The 27,086-nt window shown below is 40.1% G+C and overlaps 1 protein-coding gene across 6 annotated transcripts in view; it reads left to right on the forward strand.

Annotated features, from left to right (window-relative positions):
- The window catches only part of MRRF (mitochondrial ribosome recycling factor), a 69,071-nt gene that overhangs the window by 685 nt on the left and 41,300 nt on the right, over positions 1 to 27,086 (forward strand). For 3 of the 6 annotated variants that reach the window (XM_019033905.4, XM_055351844.2, XM_063696742.1), the window contains exons 2-4: positions 5,400 to 5,611; positions 19,986 to 20,141; positions 24,767 to 24,885. In XM_019033905.4, the coding sequence (XP_018889450.2) occupies positions 5,400 to 5,611; positions 19,986 to 20,141; positions 24,767 to 24,885 (487 nt within the window). Of the gene's footprint in view, positions 1 to 32; positions 352 to 5,399; positions 5,612 to 19,985; positions 20,142 to 24,766; positions 24,886 to 27,086 lie in introns of all 6 variants that reach the window. The other 3 variants (XM_055351845.2, XM_019033906.4, XM_031014521.3) reach the window with 2 other exon arrangements.

Consider the following 27,086-nt stretch of genomic DNA (forward strand, 5'->3'; position numbering starts at 1 on the left):
TGACAAATAGTATTGTCATTTACGTTTTACAGATGAGACGGAAGTCCTGAGAGTTTGACCGATTTAAGGTCACGTGCCTAGGAAGTGCTGGAACCAAGACTCAGAGTTTTCTCAAAGTTTAGTGCCTTTTTTTTGTTTTAAACCACACTATTGCATTTCCCCCCATTTTGGAAAGCTTTATAGTTGGAAAGAATGAAAACCTGATCTGACCCCTTCATTTTATGGTTGAAACAAAATCTACGTAGGAGAAATCACTTGGTACAAGTCACAAGTCAGTGGTAGAGCTGCCGCAAATGCTTTTTGAATACGTGTGATTATGAATCTAAATGGCGGATGGCAGGGAGTGATAAGGTAGGCATACTGGAATCCAGATCTCTTAACTCTTAGGCAAAAGCCCTTTCTCTACCTGTTAAAGTGTCTCATTCCTTCTTTGGCCGTGCCAGGTGCGTAATGATTCTGTGTATAGTCAGATACTACAAGTACCTTTCTTTACCTGGTACTGCATTTAGAGAAGAACATCATCTACTATCTCTAAGCAAAAATCTGGCAAACCAGAGACAGTGGAGGCAACGCTGGGAAGCCTAGAACCTACCATAGTAAGGGTAGATTCCTATCTGATTCTGGTTGACCCTGGATAAGGAATTTATCTTTCTGGACTTTCACTGATGTATTCATCACATTCACAGTGTCTTCTGTGTTCTGGCAATGTACCAGGTACTGGGGATACAGCAGTGAACAAGAAAATCATAGATTAGTTCTTGTAGTATTTAGAGTCATATGGAGGGAATTAGACAATCAAATAATTACACAAATGTTAGCTTGTATTGTTAAAAATTAAGTGCTATGATGAAGTAAAGGGTGTTATGAAAGCAGACTACAGGACACTTGACCTAGTTGGGCTGTAGGAGATGGCCAAGGAAGCCGTCCTCTGAGGACGTGATGGTTAAGCTGAAATCTGAAATAAAAACGGGGACAAACAGTTAAAGAGGTGAGGGAAGATCATCAAGGAGATTCAATGGCATGTTTGAAGACCCTGGAGCAGGGGGAGCACTGGAGAAGTGAAAGATCGCTTTTCTTATTTTGCAAAATACGGGTGGTGATTATCACTCTAGTTATTATGAGAACCAGATAAGATGGTACATGTGAAAGTATTTTATATACAAGAACCTGCGTATATGCACACTCATAGAAGTGCTTATGTTATAAGCTAGTATACAGCTGGATTGAAAAGAGTTGCTGGGACAGTAGATAAGCCAGGATTTTGGGTTGGTCATCTAGCCAGAATTAAAATGAACCTTCTGTGAAGAACAGGGAAATCTTTTGAGACCCTCAACTTTGGAAAAAGAATGTGTGCTTCAAGTAGTTTAAAAAAATATTTCAGTCTGTAATCTCAGCACATTGGGAGGCCCAAGCGGGCGGATCACGAGGTCAGGAGGTCAAGACCATCCTGGCTAACATGGTGAAACACCGTCTACTAAAAATACAGAAATTAGCTGGGTGTGGTGGCGCACGCCTGTAATCCCAGCTATTTGGGAGGTTGAGTTAGGAGAATGGCTTGAACCCTGGAGGCGGAGGTTGCAGTGAGCCAAGATTGCGCCACTGCTCTCCAGCCTGGGCGACAGAGTGAGACTCCGTCTCAAAAAAAAAAAAAAAAAAATTCAGGCCAGCGCAGTGGCTCACGCCTGTAATCCCAGCACTTTGGGAGGCCGAGGCGGGCGGATCACCTGAGGTAGGGAGTTCGAGACCAGCCTGGCCAACATGGTGAAACCCCATCTCTACTTAAAATATATAAAAGTTAACTGGGCGTGGTGGTGGGTGCCTGTAGTCCCACCTACTCAGGAGGCTGAGGCAGGAGAATCCCCTGAACCTGGAAGGCATAGGTTGCAGTGAGCTGAGAACGTGCCACTGCTCTCCAGCCTGGGCAACAGAGTGAGACTCTGTCTCAAAAAAAAAAGAAAAAATTAATAGTTGGGATGCTATTATAATAGCTACAATTTGTTGTGTACCTACTGGATGCCAGGCATTGTACTGTGTGTATGTGTTTTGTTAAGAGACTAGGTCTCACTATATTGCCAAGGCTGGCCTTGGACTCCTGGCCTGAAGTGATCCTCCTTTCTTAGCATCCCAAGTAACTGGGACTATAGGCACCCACCACTGTTCCCAGCCATGCTGAGTGTTCTATATGCATTGTATAGCAGTTAATAACATAGACTCTAGAGCTAGATTGCCTGAATTTAAATCTTGGGCAGATTTTTGCTTCTGTTTTCTTATCTGTAAAGTGGGAATAATCATAGTACTTCAGGGTTATCATGAGGCTCAAATGAGTTAATGTGCATAAGCCACTTAGAATAGTTTCTGTCACGTAGTCATCGTTATATAAATGTTAGGTATTGTTGTCATTATTGTTATCTTTGAAAGTCTCATTAATATCACTATGATGATGATGTGGAAGCTGTAGCTCAGAGAGGCTAAATGACCTCCCCAAGGTCACACAGCTAGTACGTGGGGGAATTGAGATTCCAGTTCCAGACTGCGTCCAAAGCTCAGACACTTCCCCACATTGCTTCTATGTATAGGTTAATTTTGTTGGCTCATACTTGGGATCTCAACAAATTTTTCTTCAACTTTAATTCTTTATCTGTGCTGAACTGAATGTTAATTTGTATACCCTTAAGGTAAAGGACCTAAAAGACTGCTTTTATTGAACTTCCACTTTGAAATTTCTTGACTTCTGTGCAATTAAAATCTACGCCTTAAGCATTTCAGCAATGTGGTTTATTTATAGAGTTGTCTTCCGGTTCACATGTACTGGGTCTGCTTTTGGGTGCTGCGTTTTCTGTCAAAGGTTGTTTATTTCTAACCCATTTTGATTTCCTGTTGCTTTGTGAGTTGGTATTATGACCTGCAACAGGAACACCAGGAAACCTGTCTTAAATGGAGCAGCCAGATTGAGACCCTGTAGACTAAAATAAAAAACTACTCATTATTCTACAGCCATATTTGGTTATAAGTATGAGTTAGGCATTGGTTTTATTAGGGAAAAACCTAGATATAGAAACTTCACTCTGAGCCAAACCTCTGTGAACAGTTCTGCTAAAATAGAGCTTGGCTATTAGCTCCATGTCCTTGGACAGTGACTTAATCTTTCTGAACCTCAGTTTCAGCATCTGTAAAATGGGGATTATTATACGTTCTTTGTGGCATTATTGAGAGAATTAAATGAAATAGTATGGTTAAAGCAAACAGTCCAAACTTGACCTCAATTAATAGTAGCTATTGATACTAATAAAGAAGAAAAATATTCCTTTTTTTCATCAAATCTGGTTTTATAGACTTCATACACTGATCACTAACTTCTAGTATCCCTTACTGTTAAAAATTCCATCGCAAGAAATGATTTGCCTTTGTGCTACTCATTTGCTTTAAAAATAATATCCATCATTAGGCCGGGCGCAGTAGCTCACGCCTGTAATCCCAGCACTTTGGGAGGCCGAGGCGGGTGGATCACGAGGTCAGGAGATCGAGACCATGCTGGCTAACACGGTGAAACCCCGTCTCTACTAAAAAATACAAAAAATTAGCCGGGCGTGGTGGCAGGCGCCTGTAGTCCCAGCTACTTGGGAGGCTGAGGCAGGAGAATGGCGTGAACCCGGGAGGCGGAGCTTGCAGTGAGCCGAGATCGTGCCACTGCACTCCAGCCTGGGCGACAGAGTGAGACTCTGTCTCAAAAAAAAAAAAAAAAAAAAAATAGCCATCATTCATTAAGCTGCTATATTCCTGGCACTATGTTAGTTGTTTGCATGTATTCATTATTAAATTTTATTTTAAGTTCAAGGTTATTTTTATCATTGATGAGGAAAGTGATGCTCAGAAAAGAAGAGTAAATTGCCTAAAGTTGAAATTTACATCCAGGTCTGACTGATTGTAGGCTATTTTGTACATCATTAATAACATACAAGGTTTCTTTATTGTGTCTGACCCTGGCATAAAAGTTTTAGAGGCCGGGCATGGTGGCTCACACCTGTAATCCTAGCACTTTGGGAGGCCAAGGCAGGTGGATTGCCTGAGCCCAGGAGTTCAAGACCAGCCTGGGCAACATGGTGAAACCCTGTCTCTACTAAAAATACAAAAAAATTCGCTGGGCATGGTGGCATGTGCCTGTAATCCCAGCTACTTGGGAGGCTGAGGCATGAGAATTGCTTGAACCTGGGAGTGGAGGTTGCTGTGAGCCAAGATCTTATCCTGGGCAACAGAGTGTGACTCAGTCTCAAAAGATAATAAAGATAATATTTTTTAAAAAGTTTGAAAAAAAGGTGATAGCTATCAACAGGTATTATTTTGGGGGGCTCCTGCTGTTTGCTAAGTACTGTGTCAAGGGCTTTACTTGCATAACCTCATTAATTATTCCTAACCCTAAGAAATGAGTACAATTATTCCCATTTTACAGTTGAAGAAATCAAGGAGCAGAAATATTCAGGAATATTTAGTCAGTAATGGAGCTAGGATTGGCTTCCAGGTCTTCCTGACGGCAAAGCCCATGTTATTCATTCCATTATGTTGGATCAAAATTTTAGGATGGGATTTTTTAAAAAAAATAAGGTGTGGGACTGTTACTCAAAGGAAACAGCTTCCAGGTATTTGATACTAATTGTTCTTAATTTTTACCTGAGCCATAGCAACATTACTGGCAGAAGCTATCAATGATATGTTTGTCAGTTAGCTAGGGCTGTGTTCTATTCTGAGGTAGTTGTAGGCGATGGCATCTTTCCATGGTCAAAGACCTCAGATGTAGAATGTGTAACTTGTGTTAACACAGTAGAGGGTGGCATGTTCCAGAGCTCTAGTTCTGTACCATGGAAGACCTCAAACCTCAATCATGCTTTAGACTCACATTAAAGGGCATCCTAATTGGTAATCAGTGCATAAAGAACCAAATAAAATTTTAATTAAATGCTGTCGTGTGAATTTTCCAGTCATTTTATGCCTGTTGAGATGGTTTTCTTATTTAAAGTCCTCTTCTAGTGTTCTGCCTTCCCTCTTTAAACTTTGTCAAGATTTTGTGCTTTTTCTCATATAAGGGTTTAATTAGCATCATTAAAGTTTTAGTCTGCTGCATATTTGCTTAATGGGCATTTTGGTGCAGTGGAAAGAGCTTGGGGTTTGGAGTCCAAAGTGGGAAAGTTACTTAAATCTCTGTGAGCCTTAGTTTCTTCATTCTGTAAAATGAGGCAAATAATATTTTCTTCTAGGGCTGTTGGGAAAAGGATTAGAGATAATGTATTTAAATTGTCTAGTACTTAGCTCAGTTTATAGGAGTTGCTTGATAATTGGTACAAATTACCTGAAGTTGCAGTAAGGTCTCTTTTACTTAGATCTGCTTTTTGTCTTATTCTTTTTAGTGGATGTTTCCAAGGATTGTCTTCAGTCATGGCCTTGGGATTAAAGTGCTTCCGCATGGTCCACCCTACCTTTTGCAATTATCTTGCAGCCTTTATCAGACCCGTTTCAGAAGTTACACTGAAGACAGTGCATGAAAGACAACATGGCCATAGGCAATACATGGCCTATTCAGCTGTACCAGTCCGCCATTTTGCTACCAAGAAAGCCAAAGGTAGAGACATGTGACGTTCTCTCCTACTTCACCCCTTTATTATAGTTGGCCCTTGAATTATAGCTGGCAGGTATCTCAGATGTACTGAATTTCTCCCCTTGCTAACATGAGGAAATGGTGCCTCAGCTATTTCATTTGATTAGCTTAAAAGGTTACAGTGGCAGAGATGGTGTTATAACCCAGTGCCTGTTTTCTCATTACCATGCTACCTCATTTGTTTTCTTGGTAGCTCAGAAAATGCCTAATTTCTTTCTTTTAGATTTAGGATTAAAGGTTTAAGTGCCAAGCAAGCCAGAATGCTTGTAGCAGGGATCAATATATTGTCTCCTTATAGGAAGATGCATGTTGGAAGTATAATTAAGACCAGAAGGTGGTTGGGTGAAGTGGGTATTAGAGCCATGGATTTAGATGGATGATCTTAATGGCTTGTGTCATCCAGGAATGAGACTCTGATGTACTGCAGGTCTCAGCTTAAATGCTACTTCCTCTGGGAAGCCTTTCCTGACCTCTTAGACTAGGTCAAGTCCCCTGTTGCCTGCACTTGTGCATTCTGTTATTTTGCCTTTGATGCACTTAGAACAGCAGTGATTAATTAATTAAATGTAAGATTGATTATCGTTTATCTGTCTTCTATGCTGGACCTGATGAAGGTAGGTTCTATATTGTTCTTATTTAGCACCTAACAGGGCCTGGATTTAGTATGTATTGACAAATTTTGTTGAATGAAAGAATGAGTGATAGAAAATTGTCAGTCACACCAGCAATTTGCAGTGGTGGATCAGGGAGTCCTCCCCCAAGAATGGCGCTAGATATATGCTGCTGAATATTTTCCCACTGACTTTCCTTTTCTAATTTCATGCAGACCTTCCCCTTTCTGTAATAGGAAAATTAACAAATTGCTGGAAGAACAGTAATGCTTAGAAGAGTTACATTCTGTTAACAGTGTTAATAGTAATAACCTTTGATCTGTATGTAGCATTATATTTTTTAAAGTTTCTATACATTTACTAATTTTATCCTTATAATTATCCATTGAAGGAATTATAATTTTCCATTATAGAAATCCTTATAATTATCTAGTTAATCCAGATCTCACCATTTTATAAACGAAGAAACTGAGATAGTTTGTGAGAAATTTGCCCATGGTCCTATATAGTTAATGGCAGAACCAGAAACTTTAGTTCCTGATGCCTACAGTACTGCAGTCTTCTAGTGTAATAGTAACTACAGTGCGTAAGCAGCATTTTTTCATATTTTGTGGGCTATTCAGTTTTGTCTTCTTTGATTGCCTCTTTAAAAGTTGGTTAAGCCGAGTGCTGTGGCTCACACCTGTAATCCCAGCTACTCGGGAGGCTGAGGTGAGGGGATTGCTTGAGGGCAGGAGTTTGAGATTAGCCTGGGCAACATAATGAGACCTTGCCTCTTAAAAAAAAAAAAAAAAAATGCTGGGCCTGGTGGCCTGTACCTATAATCCCAGCTACTCAGGAGGCTGAGGTGGAAGGATGGCTTGAGGTGAGGAGTTTGAGGCTGCAGAAGTTGGTTGTTTGACTTTTTCTTTTAGATTTATTCGATTCTTTCATATAAGGGATGCTCATTCTTTGTCCATATGTTCCAAGTGTCTTCTTTGCTTTTTACTTTATGATGTTTTTGTTGAACATGGGTTTTAATGTCATATTTTTTAGTCCTTTATTAATTGTGTCTTCTTTAAGAAATACCCCTCTATTGCAAGGTAATTTATTTCTGAATATAATGTGAGGTAATTTTTAAAGTTTCCTTTCCAGATGAATAAGAAGTTGTATCAAAATCGTTTATTGATTAGCCTACTCTTTACTCCCAGATTTGTAATGCCCCGCCCCATTGTGTGAGTTTCTTTATATATATGGCATTGTGTCTGAGCTGTTGATTTTATTGAACTGCTTATCTCTCCCTTCAGTAAATTTCATACTGCCTGACTTACTGTCATAAAGTTCAATTTACTGGTACAGATCTTTCCCCTCACCACACATATGCTTTTCTTTTTCTTCTTGACTTTCTCCTTTTCTATATGAAATTTATGATCATAGTGTCAAGTTTTCTCCAGACCGCTCTTGCACAAGGCCAGGAGTGGTGGCCCACGCCTATAATCCCAGCACTTTGGGAGGCCAAGGTGGTTGGATTGCTTGAGCTCAGGAGTTCCGACCAGCCTGGGCAACATGGGGAAGCCCTGTCTCTACAAAAATTAGCCAGGTGTGGTGGTGTACCCCTGTGGTCCCAGCTACTTGGGAGGCTGAAGTGGGAGCATTGCTTGAGCCCAGTAGGTCAAGGCTACAGTGAGCCATGATGATGCCACTGCCACTCCAGCCTGGGGGACGGTGAGACCCTGTCTCAAAAAAAAAAAAAAAAAAAAGATCTTGTACAGTTATTTAATCAGTTCTTTAATCAGGTTTATTTCTGGGGGAATCCTATCTTTTTTTGTCACTTTTATATATATTAGTTTTTTGAGTTTTATATATAAGGAAAAGTGTTTACATAAATCATAAGTTTGTGCTTCAGTGAATTTTCACAAAGTGAACACAATCATGTACTTATTACCCAAATCAATAAATAGATTGTCACTTGTGTTTTCGAAACTTACCACATGTCCCTTTGAGTTGTTACTGTCTCACTGTAAGGATAGATAACCCACTATATTGACTTTAACACCACAGATTAGTTTTGTCCTTTGTGAAGTCAGTATGGATTTTGTGTCTGACTTCTATGGTAATAATCTATTTGTGAGATATGTCCATGTTGTGCACATAATGGTTGTTTGTGCATTTTTATTTTTTTAATGATATTCTACTGAAAGTATATACCACAATTTAATATCCATTCTACAGTTAACAGACATTTGGGTTGTTTCCAGTTTTGAGCTAAAACAAATAATGCTAGTATAAGCATTCTTGTACATGTGTTGTGGTGCACATATGTCCCTTTCCATTCTTCTCCCCTCCTGTCCTATTGCCCTCCCTTCTCCTCTCCTCCCCTCACTGTCATTGGATTGGCTAGGAACTCTAGTGTAATTTGAATAAATGTGACTGGTGATAATAGTCATCTTTGTTTTATTCCTGACTTTATAGGAAACACTTCTTATATGTTAACGTTAAGAGTTATGTTTGTGGAGAAATCATATTACCTGACTTCAAATTATACCACAGAGCTATAGTAACCAAAACAGCATGGTATGGGCATAAAAACAGACACATAGACTGTGTTAGTCTGTTCTCATGCTGCTATGAAGAAAAACCTGAGACTGGGTAATTTATAAAGGAAAAAGATTTAGGCCAGGCGTGGTGGCTCACGTCTGTAATCCCAGGACTTTGGGAGGCCAAGGTGGGTGGATCACTTGAGGTCAGGAGTTCGAGACCTGCCTGGCCAACATGGCAAAACCCTGTCTCCACTAAAAATACAAGTTAGCTGGGCATGGTGGCACATGCCTGTCATCCCAGCTACTTGGGAGGCTGAGGCAGGAGAATTGCTTGAACCCGGGAGGCGGAGGTTGCATTGAGCTAAGATTGTGCCACTGCACTTCAGCCTGAGTGACAAAGCAAGACTCTGTCACCAAAAAAAAAAAAAAAAAATGAAAGAGGTTTAAATGACTCACAGTTCTGCATGGCTGGGAGGCCTCAGGAAACTTATAATCATGGCAGAAGTCACCTCTTCACAAGGCATCAGGAGAGAGAAAAAGTGCCCAGTGAAGGGGGAAGCCTCTTATAAAACCATCAGATCTCTTGAGAGCTAACTCACTATCACAAAAACAGGATGGGGAAAACTGCCCTCGTGATTCAGTTATCTCCATCTCCCCCACAACAGGTGGGGAACTACAATTCAGGATGAGATTTGGGTGGGGACACAGTCAAACCATATCATTCCACCCCTGGCCCCTCCCAAATCTCATGTCCTCACAATTCAAAACACAATCATGCCCTTCCAACAGTCCCCCAAAGTCTTAACTCATTCCAGCATTAACTCAGAAGTTAAAGTCTGTAGTCTCATATAAGACAAGGCAAATCCCTTCTACCTAGCCTGTAAAATCAAAAACAAGTTAGTTACATCCTAGATACAATGGGGGTACAGGCATTGGATAAATAGAACCATTCCAAATGGGAGAAATTGGCCAAAACAAAGGGGCTACAGGCTCCATGCAAATCTGAAATCCAGTAGGGCAGTCATTAAACCTTAAAGTTCCAAAATGATCTTCTTTGACTCCATGTCTCACATCCAGATCATGCTGATGCAAGAGGTGGGCTCCCATGGCCTCAGGCAGCTCTGCCCCTGTGACTTTGTAGGGTACAGCACCCCTCCTGGCTGCTTTCACGGGCTAGCATTGAGTGTCTGCGGCATTTCCTGGTGCACAGTGCAAGCTGTTGGTGGATCTACCAAGTTCTGGGATGGAGGATGTTGGCCCTCTTCTCACAGCTCCACTAGGCAGTGCCCCAGTGGGGACTCTGTGTGGGAGCTCCAACTTCACATTTCCCTTCCACACTGCCCTAGCAGAGGTTCTCCATCAGGGCTCTGCCTAGACTTTTGCCTAGACATGCAGGTGTTTCCATACATCCTCTGAAATCTAGGTGGAGGTTCCCAAACTTTGATTCTTATCTTCTGCGCACCCGCAGGACCAACACCATATGGAAGCTGCCAAGGCTGGGGGGCTTGCACCCTCTGAGGCAATGTCCTGAACTGTACCTTGGCCCCTTTTAGCCGTGACTGGAGCAGCTGGCATGCAGTCCCAAGGCTGTACACAGCAGGGGAGGCCCTGCACCTGGCCCAGGAAACCATTTTTCCCTCCTAGGCCTCCAGGCCTATGATGGAAGGGACTGCTAGAAGGTGTCTGACATAACATTTGCCCCATTGTCTTGGTGATTAACATTCAGCTTCTTGTTAACTTATGCACATTTCTGCAGGTGGCTTGAATTTATCCCTAGAAAATAGGTTTTTCTTTTCTGTTGCATTGCCAGGCTGCACATTTTTCAAACTTTCTTTTTTGAGTTGGAGTCTTGTTCTGTTGCCAAGCTGGAGTGCAGTGGCGTGATCTTGGCTCACTGCAACCTCTGACTCCCTGGTTCAAGTGATTCTCCTGCCTCAGCCTCCTGAGTGGTTGGGATTACAGGCATGCGCCACCATGCCCAGCTAATTTTTGTATTTTTAGTAGAGATGGGATTTCACCATGTTGGCCAGGATTGTCTCTATCTCCTGACCTTATGATCCGCCTGCCTCGGCCTCCCAAAGTGCTGGGATTACAGGGGTAAGCCACCGTGGCTGGCCAAATTTTTCAAACTTTTATGCTCTCCTTCCTCTTGAATGCTTTGTCACTTAGAAATTTATTCTGCCAAATACCCCAAATCATCTCTCTCAAGTTCAAAGTTCCACAGATTCTAGGACATGGGCAAAAACCCACCAGTCTCTTTGCTAAAGTACAGCAAGAGTCACCCTTGCCCAGTTCCCAACAAGTTCCTCTTCTCCATCTGAGACTACCTCAGCCTGGACTTCATTGTTTATATCACTGTCAGCATTTTGATCAAAGCCATTCAACAAGTCTCTAGGAAGTCCCTAACTTTCCCACATCTTCCTGTCTTCTGAGCCCTCCAAGTCTCTAGGAAGTTCCAAGCTTTCCCACATTTTCCTGTCTTCTGAGTCCTCTAAACTGTTTCAGCCTCTGCGTGTTACCCAGTTCCAAAGTTGCTTCCACATTTTCAGGCGTTCTTATAGCAGCACACTACTCTTCCGGTAGTGTATTAGTATTTACTGTATTAGTTTGTTCTCACACTGCTAATAAAAACATACCAGAGACTGCGTAATTTAGAAAGGAAAGAAGTTTAATTGACTCACAGTTCTGCATGGCTGGGGAGGCCTCAGGAAACTTACAATCATGGTGGAAGGCACCTCTTCACACGGGGGTGAGAGAGAATGAGTGCCCAGCAAAGGGGGAAGCTGCTTATAAAACCATCAGATCTCTGGAGAACTCACTGTCACAAGAACAGGGTGGGGGAAACCACCCCCATGATAAAATTATCTCTACCTGGTCCCTCCTACTACACGTGGAATTATGGAAACTACAATTCAAGATGAGATTTGGGTGAGGACACAGCCAAACCATATCGTAAACCAATGGAACTGAATAGAGAACCCATAAACAAATTCATACACCTACAGTGAACTCATTTTTTGACAAAGGTGCCAAGACATACATTGGGGAAAGGACAATCTCTTCAGTAAATGGTGCTGAGAAAACTGGATATCCATATGCAGAAGAATGAAACTTGATTTCTGTCTCTCATATACAAAAATCAAAATGGATTAAAGACTTAAATCTAAGACCTCAAACTATTAAACTACTACAAGAAACCGTTGGGGAAACTCTCCAGTACATTGGAGTGGGCAAGGATTTCTTGAGTAGTACCCCACAAGCACACACAACCAAAGCAAAAATGGACAAGTGAGATCACATCAAGTTAAAAAGCTTCTGCACAGCAAAGGAAACAGTCAACAAAGTGAAAAAACAACCCACAGAATGGGAGAGAATATTTACAAACTACCCATCTGATAAAGGATTAATAACCAGAATATATATAAGGAGTTCAAACAACTCTAGGAAAAAATTTAATAATCTGATTTTTAAAATGGGCAAAATATTTGAATAGACGTTTCTTGAAATAAGACATACAAATGGCAAACACGCACATGAAAAGGTGCTTGGCATCATTGATTATCAGAGAAATGCAAATCAAAACTATAATGAGATATTATCTCACCCCAGTTAAAATGGCTTTTATCCAAAAGTCAGTCAATAACAAATACTGGCGAGGATGTGGAGAAAAGGAAACCGTTGTACACTGTTGGTGGAAATGTAAATTAGCACAACCACTGTGGAGAACAGTTTGGAGGTTCCTCAAAAAACTAAGAATAGAGCTACCATATGATCCAGCAATCCCACTGCTGGGTATATACCCAAAAGAAAGGAAATCAGTATATTGAAGAAATATCTGTATTCTCGTGTTTGTTGCAGCACTGTTCACAATAGCTAAGATTTGGAAGCAACCCAAGTTTCCATCAACAGATGACTGGATAAAGAAAATGTGGTACATATACACAATGGCGTACTATGTAGTCATAAAAAAGAATGAGATCCTGTCAGTTGCAACAACATGGATGGAACTGGAGGTCATTCCGTTAAGTGAAATGAGGCACAGAAAGACAAACTTTGCTTGTTCTCTAAGTGAGATCTAAAAATCAAAACAATTTTGTGCATCTAAAAATCAAAACATTTGAACTCATGGAGATAGAGAGTAGAAGGACTGTTACCATAGGCTGGGAATGGTAGTGGAGGGGTGGGAAGGAGTTGGGGGTTGTTAGTGGATACAAAAATTATATACAGTTAGAAAGAATAAATAAGACCTAGTAATTAATAGCGCAACAGAGTGAATAAAGTCAGTGATAATTTAATTGTACATTTAAAATTAACTAAAAGAGTATAATTGGTCTGTTACACAAAAGATAAATGCTTGAGGGGATGGATATTCTGTTTTCTATGATGTGATTATTATTGCATGCGTACATCAAAGTATCTCATGTAACCCATAAATATGTATACTATGTACTCACAAAAATTAAAAAATTTTTAAACAGAAAAAAATTATGTTTGCTTTGCTGTTGGTATTCTCTTTTAAGCAAATATCTTTTATCCCTATTTAGCTAGGAGTTTGTTTCATATGGATATTAAATTTTAATCAAATGCTTTTACTGCATTTATTGAGATGATCTTTTTTTTCTCTTTTAATCTATTGATGGGACTCAACATCAGTAGGTTTTTATGATGTTAAAACCACTTCTGCATTCTTGGTATGAGCCCTACTTGCTCTTGATACATAATCTGTGTTATACATTGTTGGATTTGGCTTGCTAGTATTAGGATTTTTGAGTCTATATTTGTATGTGACATTAGCCTTAATGTAACTTTCTAGTTTTCATGAGCATAGTTTTCTAGTATTATCCTTCTCTGGCTTTTGTATTAAGAGTATCTTAGCCCCACAGTGTAAGTTGGGGAATGCATCTCTTTTTCTTAATGGGATGGTCTATAAAAAATCAGGATTATCAGCTCCTTGTGTGTTTTTTTGTTTGTTTTTTTTTTTTTAGACTGAGTCTTGCTCTGTAGCCCAGGCTGGAGTGCAATGGTGCGATCTCGGCTCACTGCAACCTCTACCTCCCAGGTTCAAGCAATTCTCCTGCCTCAGCCTCCCGATTAGCTGGGATTACAGGCGCCCGCCACCACACCCAGCTAATTTTTGTATTTTTAGTAGAGACGGGGTTTCACTATGTTGGCCAGGCTGGTCTCAAACTCCTGACCTCAGGTGATCTGCCCATCTCGGCCTCCCAAAGTGCTGGGATTACAGGCGTGAGCCACCGTGCCCGGCCCCTTGCGTGTTTGATAGAACTTGCCTGTAAAGTAATATGAATCTGGTGTGTGTGTGTGTGTGTGTGTGTGTGTGTGTGTGTGTGTGTGTAGGTAGACTTTAAATCATAGAATTGGTTCCTTTAATGATTATGAGACTGCTTAGATTTTTCTCTTGATTTAGTAAGTTATATATTTTAGGAAATTTTTCATTTTTTTGACCTTTCAAAGTTGTTGGTATAAAGTTGTTCATAATAGTCTCTTATCAAGATTTCTACTATTTTTATAATCATGTCCATTTTTTCTTTCTTAATATTATTTATCTGCATCTACTTTCTTCTTAATTGTTCTTGACAGAAGTTATAAACCTTTTAAAAGAGTCTTTAATTTTTTGATCTCTTTTTTTTTGCAATTTTATGATTTCTGTTCTTTATTATTTACTTTCTCCTGTGTACTTGTTCTGTTTCTATCCTCTGAGTTGGACAATTAGTTCATTAATTTTTGGTCTTTCCTGTTTTCTTTTTTTCTTTGAAAAATTTTATTATAAACATGATGCTTTGATATACATACAGTGATATGGTTACATACATGCAAATTAACATATCCATTATCTTACATAGTTACCTCCTTTTTTTTTTTTTTTTTTGCGAAAGCACATAAAATCTGTCTTAGCAAAAAATCCAGAGTATAATACAATATTACTAACTATAGTCCTCCTATTGTACATTAGATCTCCAGACTTGTTCATCCTACATATCTACTACTTTGTATCCTTTGATTTATATCTCTCCATTTCCTCACCACCACCACCACCCCACCCCGCTGACCCCTGCTAAGTATTATTTTATTCTCTGTGTGTATTCATCTTTTTTGTAGATTCCGCATGTGGTTAGGCATGGTGGCTCATGCTCATAATTCCAGCACTTTGGGAGGCCAAGGCAGGCGGATCACTTGAGCCCAGGAGTTCAAGATCAGTCTGGGCAATGTGGTGAAACCTCTTCTCTACAAAAAAATACAAAAATTAGCCAGGCATGGTGGCATGCGCCTGTAGTCCCAGCTATTCGGGATGCTGAGATGGGAGAATCACCAGAGCCCAGGGAGGTTGAGGCCTGTAGTGAGCTGAGATCGCACCACTGCACTCCAGTCTGGGTGACAGAGTGAGGCCCTGTCTAAAATACAAACAAGCAAACCCCCACCCCGAGATTCTGCATACAAGTATAATCATGCAGTATTTTTCTGTGTGTGGCTTATTTTGCTTAGTGTAATGTCCTCTGGGTTCATCCATGGCAAATGGCAAGGTCTCGTTTTTTAAGGTTGAATAATATGCCACTTTATACACAAACACACACACCCATACATGCACCCACATCATTTCTCTATCCACAGACACTTTGGTTGTTTTCATATCTTACCATTGTGCATAATACTTTCTTCTTTATTTTTATTTCTTATTTTTTGAGATGGAGTCTCCCTCTGTCACCCAGACTGGAGTGCAGTGGCATGATCTCAGCTCACTGCAGCCTCGTCCTCCTGGGTTCAAGCAGTTCTCCTGCCTCAGCCTCCCAAGTAGCTGGGACTATAGGCACCCGCCACCACGCCCAGCTAATTTTTGTATTTTTTTTTTTTAGTAGAGATGGGATTTCGCCATGTTGGCCAGGCTGGTCTCGAACTTTTGACCTTGGGTGATCCGCCCACCTTGGGCTCCCAAAGTGCTGTATTACAGGCATGAGTCACCACGCCCAGCCTGTTTTGTTTTTAAAGTATTAAGGTTAGAAGTTTCTGTCTAAATACAACTTTAAATGCTTCCTATAAGGTTGTTTATTTATTTATTTTAGAGATAAGGTCTTGATTTGTTGCCTAGGCTGGGGTGCAGTGGCACAATCATACCTCACTGTAACCTTGAACTCCTGGGCTCAAGTGATCCTCTCGCCTTGGCCTTCCAGAGCGCTGGAATCACAGGTGTTGAGCCATCGTGTCTGACTTGAGTTTTTGACATTGAATATTTTTATTATGGTCATTTCTCAATATTTAAACATTTCCATTATGCGTTTCTCTATAGCCCATGAGTGTTTATTAAGAAGTGTTTAAAGTTTTTCAAACAAATGGTTGTTTGGGGTTAGCTTAATTCTACTCTATTCAGAGGGCATGTTCTATATGATATAGATTCTTTTATTTTTGTTGAGATTTGATTTGTGTGTAAAACATGGTTGTTTCATAGAAGGTCCAAGTGTGCTTGAGAATAATGTATATTCTTTTTTTCTTGGGTGTATTGTATTAGATCAAATTGACTAATTTTATTGATCAACTTTTCTGTTTTTTTATTTGCTTACTTATCAGTTATCAAGGAAGGTATATTGAACTCCCCTAGTATGCTTGTAGATTGATCAGTTTCTCCTTTTTTGTTGTTTTTTATTTTGAGACAGGGTCTTGCCCAGGCTGTAGTGCAGCAGTGCAGTCACAGCCCACTGCAACCTTAATCTTCTGGGCTCAACTGATTCTCCCACCTCAGCCTCCCAAGTAGCTGGGACTACAGGCACACACGGCCATGCCTGGTAATTTTTGTATTTTTTGTAGGGACTGGGTTTTGCAATGTTTCCCAGACTGGTCTTGAACTGCTGGGATCAAGCAATCTGCCCACCTCAGCCCCACAAAGTGCTGGGATTACAAGTGTAAGTCACTGCACCCAGCCAGTTTCTTCTTTTAATTCTATTAATTTTGAGGCTATCTTATTGATATATTTAATCTTAGAATTGTTATATATCTTTCTGGTGAATTGTTTCTATTATCATTTTGAAGTTGTCTTCATGATTTCCAATAATGAATTTTGTCTTAAAATCTTTTTTGTTTGATGATAATGTAGCTACACCAGCCTTCTTTTGACTGATGTTTGCCAGGCTTATAATTTTTCCATCCCTATACATCAAACTTTCTGTGATGTTTTATAATTTTTAAAAACCGTCATGTTATATTCAACTAGATTTTTAAAAATCTTACTGAGAATCTCCCACTTTTAACTTGTCATTTTGATCCATTTATATTTATTGTAGTCACTGCATATTTGTGTTATTGTTTTATTTTGTACTTTCTTTCTTTTTTTTGAGACAGAGTCTCACTCTGTCGTCCAGGCTGGAATGCAATGGTGCAGTGTCGGCTCACCGCAACCTCCGCCTCTCAGGTTCAAGTGATGCTTGTGCCTCAGCCTCCCGAGTAGCTGGGACTACAGGCATACACCACCATGCCCAGCTAATTTTTTGTATTTTTAGTAGAGATGGTGTTTTGCCTTGTTGGCTAGGCTGATCTCAAACTCCTGGCCTCAGGTGATCCGCCCGCCTCGGCTTGCCAAAGTGCTAGGATTACAGGCATGAGCCACCACGCCTGGCCTTATTTTGGACTTTCTTTATATCATGTTTTTTCCTTTTTTCTTTTTTTTAAATGCATATTTTAAAATTTTTTTTATTGATACATATTTGTACATACTTATGGGGTATATGTGATGTTTTGTTACATGCATAAATGATTTAAGTTAGGGTATATGGGGTATCCAGCATCTCAAGCTTTTATCATTTTTATGTGTTGAGAACATTTAAAGTTCTTTTAGCTGTGTTGAAATATTCCTTTTTTTCCTTTTTTCTTCTTCTTTTCCTATCAGATTAAATTTCTTTATCCCTCTCTCTTTTTTAAATTCTGCTGATTCGGGAGATATACTTTTAATTTATTATTGTTTTGATGGTTACCCTTAACTAATTTTTTAACCTTTTTATAGAAATAAAAAAGCACTGTAGGAAAGTGCAAGTGTCATAAATTTCACAAGCTGAAATCACTTACAGCACCCAGATAAAAAAACAGAACATTCCTAGCATGTCAAAAGTCCCCTTTGTGCTTCTTTCTAGTAAGTACTACCCTTGACCCTTTGCAGATAACTATTATTCTGACTTCTAGTAGCATGGATTAGTTTTCTCTGTTTTTTTACTTTTCAGTTTATATTCTCATATCTGGCCTTTGTACTGTACAGTTTTGTTTTCTTGTGTCTGGCCTCTGTGTTCAACATCATGTTTGTGAGACTCATTTAAATTTTTGTGTGTAGTTCATTCTTTCTCATGGTTGCATAGCATTTCATTCATAAATATTACTATTCATTCCAATACTGACAGGCATATCTTTAAATTATTACTATGCATATTTGGTTTTAAAAGTTCAAAGTTGAAGATATTATTTCAGTTGCTTCTGGCTTCTGTTGTTGCTCTTGGAAAATGTTCTAAGTTTTAATCCTTCATGGATAATTTGTCTTTTCTCTTGGGCGTTTATAAAGATCTCTTTGTCCTTTGTTTTCTGCAGTCACAACATGTCTAGGTGTGAATTTACTTTTATTGACCTATTTGAAACTTGTGTTTCTCAATCCGAAGATCCACATCTTTTTTTTTTCTTTGATCTGTCGCCCAGGCTGAAGTGCAGTGGCACTGATCTCGGCTCACTGCAACCTCCACCTCCCGGGTTCAAGCGATTCTCCTGCCTCAGCCTCCCGAGTAGCCGGGATTACAGGCACACGCCACCACGCCCAGCTAATTTTTGTAATTTTAGTAGAGATGGAGTTTCACCATTTTGGTCAGGCTGATCTTGAACTCCTGACCTCGTGATCTGCCTGCCTCGGCCCCACAAAGTGCTGGGATTATAGGCATGAGCCACCGCGCCCAGCCCCACATCTTCTATCAGTTCTGAAAAAAAACCTAAGCCATTGGTTTCAAAGCATAATGGTAACATGGGCAAATAAATGTTTTTAAAAATCACTCTGTTGCTTACCGGTTGTTTACTTTGGACGAAACATTTAAATGGCTTGTGCCTTAGATTTCTCATCTGTACCATGGGGACAATACTAATCACTATTCTTCCTACCTCAGAGAGCTATCTTGGATTGCAAGGAGGAGAATGTACTTGAAATTGCATTGCAAGTTATAATATGCTACCCAAATAGTACAGGATTGAGTTCACTGTAGATGTTCAACAAAATTTATTGAATGAATCTCAATAAATATATGTTGAATGTTTAATGAATAAACAGTGTAAATATTGCTTAAAATTTTATTGTTTTTCTCCTTCCCCATTCCCTATAAAAGAAATGCAAGAATATTTGCATCACTCACAGAAATTATCTATGTATACACATAGAATGTACATGAAAAATCACTACGATGATTTAGACATAAAATGAAATTATATTCAGCTCCCAATGCTGTTGATTTTCTAAAATATAAGCCATTGTCTCTACCATTGGTAGTGTTTAATGTCTGTAAACTACTATTGTTCCTTTTGTCTGTACTCTACCAGCCATCAGATATTGTGTGCATATCCTTGTCTTAGTGTTCATTTTTTAATGAATTAATGTATTTCCTGTCTCTCTAATTAGATTTTGTGGAGATGGGCTAGTGAAAAGTTCATGGGTTTAAAATTAGGCAGATCTGGAACCAGATCTTGACTTTTCCATTTCCTGACCTGTGACATTAGGCAAATAGCTTTACCTTTCTCATCTTCTGTTTACTTTTCTGAAAAATAAGGGATTAATTTAGTTATGGATTCCCTGCCATGTGAATAGTGTTCTTTTAGGTGTTTGAATGACTTAATTTGTATCCTTGTAGCAACCTTGCAATATAGATGTTACTATTCTTTTACAGGTAGGGAACTTGATACTCAGAAAGATAACTTGCCTAAGGTCATAAAGCTAGTATGCATTATAGCCAGACTTTTAACCTGGGGTGTCTGATTATAAAGTGTGCCCCCTCACTAGTATCTGAGAAGGTGTTTAGCACAGTTGACACTCAGTTAATATAGGCTCTTTTTTAGTGGAGTGATAATGTTTTATAATTTTCTAACACTTGACATTTTTCCCTGTACATAGTAGGTACTTCGTCACCAGTTGCTTATTGGCTCTGTTTATGCTGCTGTTGTTTTATTCACTGAATGTTCACTTTTTAGCCAAAGGGAAAGGACAGTCCCAAACCAGAGTGAATATTAATGCTGCCTTGGTTGAGGATATAATCAACTTGGAAGAGGTGAATGAAGAAATGAAGTCTGTGATAGAAGCACTCAAGGATAATTTCAATAAGACTCTCAATATAAGGACCTCACCAGGTTAGTGACTGAACCAATGTTCTGGGGAGAGATGTAATGGAAAGAGCATGGGTTTGGCAGAGTTGAGTTTAAGTCCCAGCTTTGCCATTTACTAACTGGTGGCCGTGGGCAGTTACTTTGCTTTTCTGGTCCTCGGTTTTCTTGTTTGATTCTTAACTTACAGCTTTGGGGTGGTAGTTAAAATAAATGAGGTAATGTATTATGGTTCTAGCATAGTGCCTGGCACATAGTTAACACTACATTTATTTATCCATGCTGCAAATTTTTGTCTACTTTGGAACTAGGCATTGTGCTAGTGCATAGTAGTAAACAAAAATAGGTATTGTCTTTGCTATCATGGAATTATACTCTCAGAAAAATGAGATTTTTATTATGAATGTACTATAAACACATCTAGGTATTTAGTCTCATAGTAACTGACATCTTTGGTCCGATTTTCCCAATTTGTCCTGTTTGGCAGTTCTTATCCCTTACTGGGAACCAAATGGATACAGACCTGCCCACGTGAGGCATTTCTATACCCCTGAGCTTGACCAGGAAGATTCCGTTTGGGTTAATAACTTCCTGAAAGTGGCTTTTCTAAGTGGGAAATGTCAGAACTGTCTAGGCCAACTGTTTGCAGATGTGATGGAGAAGTGAGTTGTCAGCTGATGGTGCAAGCAGGCAGGAAAAATCCAATTGCTGTTAAATTAGCCTTTTGCAAATTGTCATCATCCTAAAGTCAAACCTGGGACACCCCTCTTAAGGTACCTGTGGGAGCTTGGGCTGCTTCTACTCACATCTTGATTAGGATAGTTCATAAGAAAACTAGAAATATTTCGCTCTTAAGAAAACCAAGTGAAAAATACAGCTCCACTTATAAACACTATCAGAAACATACCGAGTTCAGAGATGAGATCCAGTGTGAAACTAGAAGACTGTTCCCGTCACTTGTCAACCTTTGGGCTGGGGCATTTCTGCCTTTGCTGACAGTAGAGCATGCCATTCAATCTCTCTCAACTGTTTATTTTAAACTTGCTTATTATTTTAGGTATGAAACTGATAAAGTGCTCTGTCTCCCCTGTGCTTTCTGGCCTGTTAACATTCTGCAGCCGAAACCAGAGAGCAGTTTGAGAGGAGCTCAGGGAGAAATGTGATACTTAAAATTAGCCAGCAAGCTCCACTCTTGTTGAACTTAAAAAGATGATGGGCTTGGAAAGAGGTTGGGAGTGTAATTTGTTAAATGTTAACCTCTGAGAAAATGAGGGGCAGGAATGAGGCTGAGGGAGATTCTCGCTGGGGACAGATTGAGGGAAAAGGATTTGATGCATTATGTCGATATGGATTTAGGAATGGTAACCACCACAATTGCATTCTGAAAAGCCTGTGTTGGGACTTCTGTGGCAAAGGATCTTATGGCAAATCAGGAAGACTGAATTAAGATCCATTTCAAAAGGCCTCCTGTTGGTATTTCCTCTTTCCTTTCTCTTCAGGATTATGTTTGTATAACGTTCTATATAGAACTTGGGGCCATGAAGAGGCTGGGTGAAACAGACTAAACTTAACTAGTCTCTTTTGCCAGGTTCTTCCATTTTATCTTTCATTACCATCTGAACCAACAGGTACTTTTCCCCCTACATTTTCCTCTTTCTCACAGCAATTTCTATCTCCCAGATAACTGACACCTTTTAACAGTTGTCTAGATACAGGTTTATTTGTTTATTCATTGTTGTCCTCTTCCCTTTCATCCGTCCATGCGTACATTCATTTATCGTCAAAGCATTATTGAGCACTTTTTCTGTGCTGATTGATATGTGCTGTGGATACAGAGAGAAAATATATTGTCCCCACCTTCCAGAAGCCTAGAACCTGATGTGAAGGGTCAAACAAGTAAACCAACATGTATAAAACTATACAGCAAAGCTGAGTAGTGAAGACCAAATGACTTTGGAGTTGGTCAGACCTGGGTTTGAATTCAGGTTCCATTAAGAGCTGTTGTGATCTTGGGCAGGTTACTCTGTATGCCTCAGTGTCCTTGTCTATAAGGTAGAAATAATAATAACTATCTCATAGAGTTAATATGATATTGACAGCAAATACATTATAGAAAGCATTTATCATGATGTCTTGCTTATAGGAAGTATTCAGTAAATATAGGCAATTATTATTATGGAAATGTGCTTGGATGCTGGGGGCTTATAAAAGGGGCTTATAATCCAGCCTAGGAGATCAGACAAGATTACTGAGATTAGATGCCACTGTATCTGACTGTTAAGGAATGAGCAGGATTTATCTGAACAGAGAAGAGTGTTCTCAGTAGAAGGAAAAATATATGCAAGGGTCCTGAAGCAAGACAGAACAGAGTTTATTAGAGAATATTAGAGTGTATTAGAGAAATTAAAACACAGAATGTCAAGAAGTAATAATAGTCAGCATTTACTGGGACACAGTTTAAATGCTTTTCCTACATTCTGTCATTTAGTATTCATAAAAACCCTATGAAATATAAGTACAATTTTTTTTTTTTTTTTTTTTGGAGTCAGAGTCTTGCACTGTCGCCAGGAGTGGAGTGCAATGGCGCGATCTCGGCTCACTGCAACCTCCTCCTCCTGGGTTCAAGCGATTCTCCTGCCTCAGCCTCCCAACTAGCTGGGATTACAGGCGCCCACCACCATGCCCAGCTAATTTTTTGTATTTTTAATAGAGACAGGGTTTCACTATGTTGGCCAGGCTGGTCTCAAACTCCTGACCTCGTGATCCACCCGCCTCAGCCTCCCAAAGTGCTGGGATTACAGGCGTGAGCCACTGTACCCGGTGAGATATAAGTACAATTTTTATGTCCCATTTAGAAATCAGGAAACAGAGGGCAAGAAGGCTGAAGGGGTCTACCCATGGTCACACAATCAGAAAGTGGCAGAATTGGTATTTGAACTCAGGTAGTTGGTCTTCAGAATAACAAAGACTTTTACCATTATACCTCCTGGACTTTTCCAGGTTGAAGCCACTGGTGTCAGCAACCTTCTGTCTTATGATGACATTGAATCTGGTTGAGTATCTCAAATCAGATCTTTGGGCCACAGTATGGTACTGCATTATTCTAACAACATATTGCCAGGACAATTCCAATTTGTTTAAGACTCCATTTCCCCCCTTTTCTCTTTGTGTCTCAGAATGAGCCATCCTTGAGTGGTTCCTACTGTGAATAGTAAGGTTTTTCTTCTAGTTCTCATTTGCATAGGAAATAAGGGAGTTTGAATAATGCCTCTTTTCCATCTGTAACTGTGGCTTTATTGCTTGCCTTCTTGCCATTTTTGAAAATTTTTCCCAGGGTTTTCCAGAATTTAGATGCAGATAAAGATTATATCCAGGATAATAGGAAAATGTTAATAGTTTTGTTGTTGTTGTTGTTTGTTTAATGGGCTAGTTTCTAAAGGGGATCTAAGTACCAAAATGAAGGGTCGTATAAGCAAATGGTTCCAAATCTGGCTGTGTCAGAATAATGTGGTGAACCTAAAAAAAAATTACAAGCTTCCCCAAATCACAGGCTCCAAAGCCTCTGCAGAATCAGGATCTCTCCGGGGTGGGGCCCAGGCATCTAATTTTCAAAGCTCCCTGGTGATTCTGATGCACAGCCGGATTTGAGTTCCATTTGTAAGGGAAAGAGCCTTGATTGAAATCAGAATTAAGCACACCTGAGTTTGGGTCTTGGCTCTTGTTTTTCCTTTTGTTACCCCTATGATCTTGGCCTGTTTATTCTTCCCAAGTCTTATTTTCTCATCTGTAAAGTGGGGGTAATAATGCAGTGTTACAGGGTTGTTGTAAGGACTAAAAGGGATAATAAGAGGTACCACTTCAATGCATATTTTTTGGTGTTTATTGTATACTCCATTGTTTATATTTAGTTAGACTCCTTTAGCTACAGTCCTCACTCTAATCCTCTAAGGTAGTTATTTTTTGACTGAATTGGAAACCAAGGCACAGAGAAGATAAGTAACTCACCTGAGGTTTCATAGCAAGTAAATGACAGAGTTGCTTGTGAGGGTGATCAGCTGTTTCCAGTTTTAGTTCTAAAAGCCCTGTCACAGAAAATTCTTCAGCTCCAGGCAAACCAGGATGGTTGGCCACCCTAGTTGCTGGTGAGGAATTCCAACCTAGTTCTGTCAACATTTCAAGCTTTTTCTATCACGATACTGCTGTTCCTGTGAAAGCCCCTTGTACACTCTTGTCACATTGATAAGAATCCCTAAATGTTTGTTGAATCTGAATTATTATTATTATTTTGAGACAAGATCTCACTCTGTTGCCTAGGGTGGAGTGCAGTGGCCAGTACAGCTCACTGTAACCTCTACCTCTTGGGTTCAAGCAATCCTCCCACCTCAGCCTCATTGCTGAGTATCTCATCTTCCAGGCACATGCCACCATGCCTGCTAATTAAAAAAATGTTTTTGTAGAGATGTGGTCTTGCTGTTTTGCGCAGGTTGGTCTGAAACTACTGCCCTCAAGCATTCCTCCCACTTCACTCTCCCAAAGCTCTGGGATAACAGGCATGAGCCACTGCATCCAACCTGAATCTGAATTAGATAGGACATAGATTTGGGGCTACTAAGGTTCTTTGGAATTCTAAAGCTCTATAATTTTTCTTTTAGGATCCCTTGACAAGATTGCTGTGGTAACTGCTGATGGGAAGCTTGCTTTAAACCAGATTAGCCAGATCGCCATGAAGTCGCCACAGCTGATTTTGGTGAATATGGCCAGCTTCCCAGAGGTAAGATGGCCTTGCTAAAATCTCTCTCCGTGGTCTCTTTTGGAATGGAGGAGGCTGGGTCATATCAGGAGGAAGTGTTCCTTCAGCTTAGGATGAAACAAGAGAGAAGACATAATAAAGAGAACTTAAGGATAAGGCAAAGCTCTTTTCCTGTTGCCAGATTCCTTTTCTGTTAAACTCAGATGCTACAGAGGCTAGGTAAGTTGTTTGAATACCCAAACGGGTCCCATCTAAGAAAAACAATACTGGAGATGCAGTGATTGGTGCTTGGCCAGCGTGAAAAGGCTCTGGTGAGCTGGAGAGCCTGTACCTTGTGTGAGTGGAATGCCTCTGCCCAGCTCCTGCTGATCATTGCCAGGCACAATGTAGGCCTGGTAATCAGTGTTACCTGATACTACGAGTTTTATTTCCAGAAGAAGCTAGTAACACAAATTTTTATGTGACATCTTTATTCTGTAAATGTTGATGACTAATTGAGTTTTTTTTTTAAAGACTATGAAGCAAATAAAACGATATTTTAATGGGCCAAATGTGGCCTGAGGGCCACCAATTTGTGACCTCTGCATTAGTATTTGGAGCAGACCCTCCAGGAAGTCCTTTTATACTAGACTGACCATTGCAGAATATTGCATGGAGCACAGTGCTTCCAAAACTGGAAGGTGGGTTGTATTAGGTCATTGCATCGTTGAAGCTTTATGATTTTAAGTGTAGTTGAGGAAGGTAATTGGGCTTTTTGTTATTGGTCCACTAGGAATTGGCCTGGATTAGGAGTCCTAGAGTACCTGGAATCCGGTCCCATCTCTACCACCAGCTGGCTGTTTGACCTTGGGCAAGTTGCTTCACTCTCTGGGCCTCCATTTCCTCATCTGTTAATATAAGGTGAAGGAATCCTCCTGTTCTTATTGTCTATTTCAGTAGTTGTATTCCAAAGTCATAGACCAAGGTTGGACCTGTTGTATTTGACAAACTAGGCTAGAGATAGGAGAAAGGGAAAGCCCTTGCTGTGAACACACTGTTTCAAATCAAAGGGCTCTGATAGCTAATGGGCCAGGCACACCTGTGGGTGTGCTGTTACCACTCCCCTACTCCATTCTCCATACTACAACCAGAATGAGTTTTTGAAAAATATATATTGTGCCAGGCATGGTGGCTCATGCCTGTAATCCCAGCACTTTGGGAGGCTAAGGTTAGAGGATCACTTGAAGCCAGGAGTTCAAGAACAGCCAGGGCAACATAGTGAAACCCTGGCTCTACAAAAATTTCAAAAATAAAAAAATCAGTGAGGTGTGATGGCACACACCTGTAGTGCTAGCTACTCAGGAAACTGCAGTGGGAGGACCGCTTGAGTCCAGGAGTTTGAAGCTGCAGTGAGCTATGATCATGCCACTGCACTGCAGCCTGGGTGACAGAGCAAGACCTTGTATCTTAAATAAGCAAGGAAAAAATATATATATGTATAAAAGATTTTGTCAGTTGTCATTCCCATGCTTTGCCTTTATTGGTGGCTTCTAGCATTCTTTAAGAATCAGTCCAAAATCCTCACTGTGGCCAAGAAACAGTCCAAAATCCTCATTATGGCCTAGATGGCTTTGCTTGATCTTGCCTCTGTTTTTTCAGTTTTGCCAGTCTTGTGCCACTGTCATCCTTGTACAATGCTTTAGCCACATAGGTCTTTCAGTTCCTCAAACACACCAAACCCTTTGCATCCTTAAAGCCTTTGCATATCCTGTTCCCATTGCATGGAACACTGTTGCATGGCTAATTGCTACTTATATTTTGGATCATGGCTTAAATGTCACTTTCTTAAGGAAGCCTTTCCTGACCTCTCCAATCTAAATTATTCTTCCACACTAAGTTCTCCTATACAGCACAATTCTTTTTCTTTATTGCACTTATTACTAGTATACATTTGTGTACGCATTTATTTTTCATCTCACTTTTACTAGAGTGTAAGCTTGGAATGTAGGAATGTCTAATTTGCTCATTGTGCCCAACACCAAACAGTGCCTGGCACATGGAACCATTTGGTAAATTTTCCTTGAATGGATGAATACCTGTTATTAGGTTGATAAAAGGGAGGCACTCATTTCTGGTGTTAGTGAGGAACAGAGAAATTGATGAAAAGGGAACTGTCAACTGTTTCTCTTTCTCGGCCCCTCTGAACCACTGAGGCCTCTCCTCCTTGTTCATCTAATCCCATA

This window comes from Gorilla gorilla, chromosome 13 (genome assembly GCF_029281585.2).
Source record: "Gorilla gorilla gorilla isolate KB3781 chromosome 13, NHGRI_mGorGor1-v2.1_pri, whole genome shotgun sequence".
Lineage (NCBI taxonomy): Eukaryota > Metazoa > Chordata > Mammalia > Primates > Hominidae > Gorilla > Gorilla gorilla.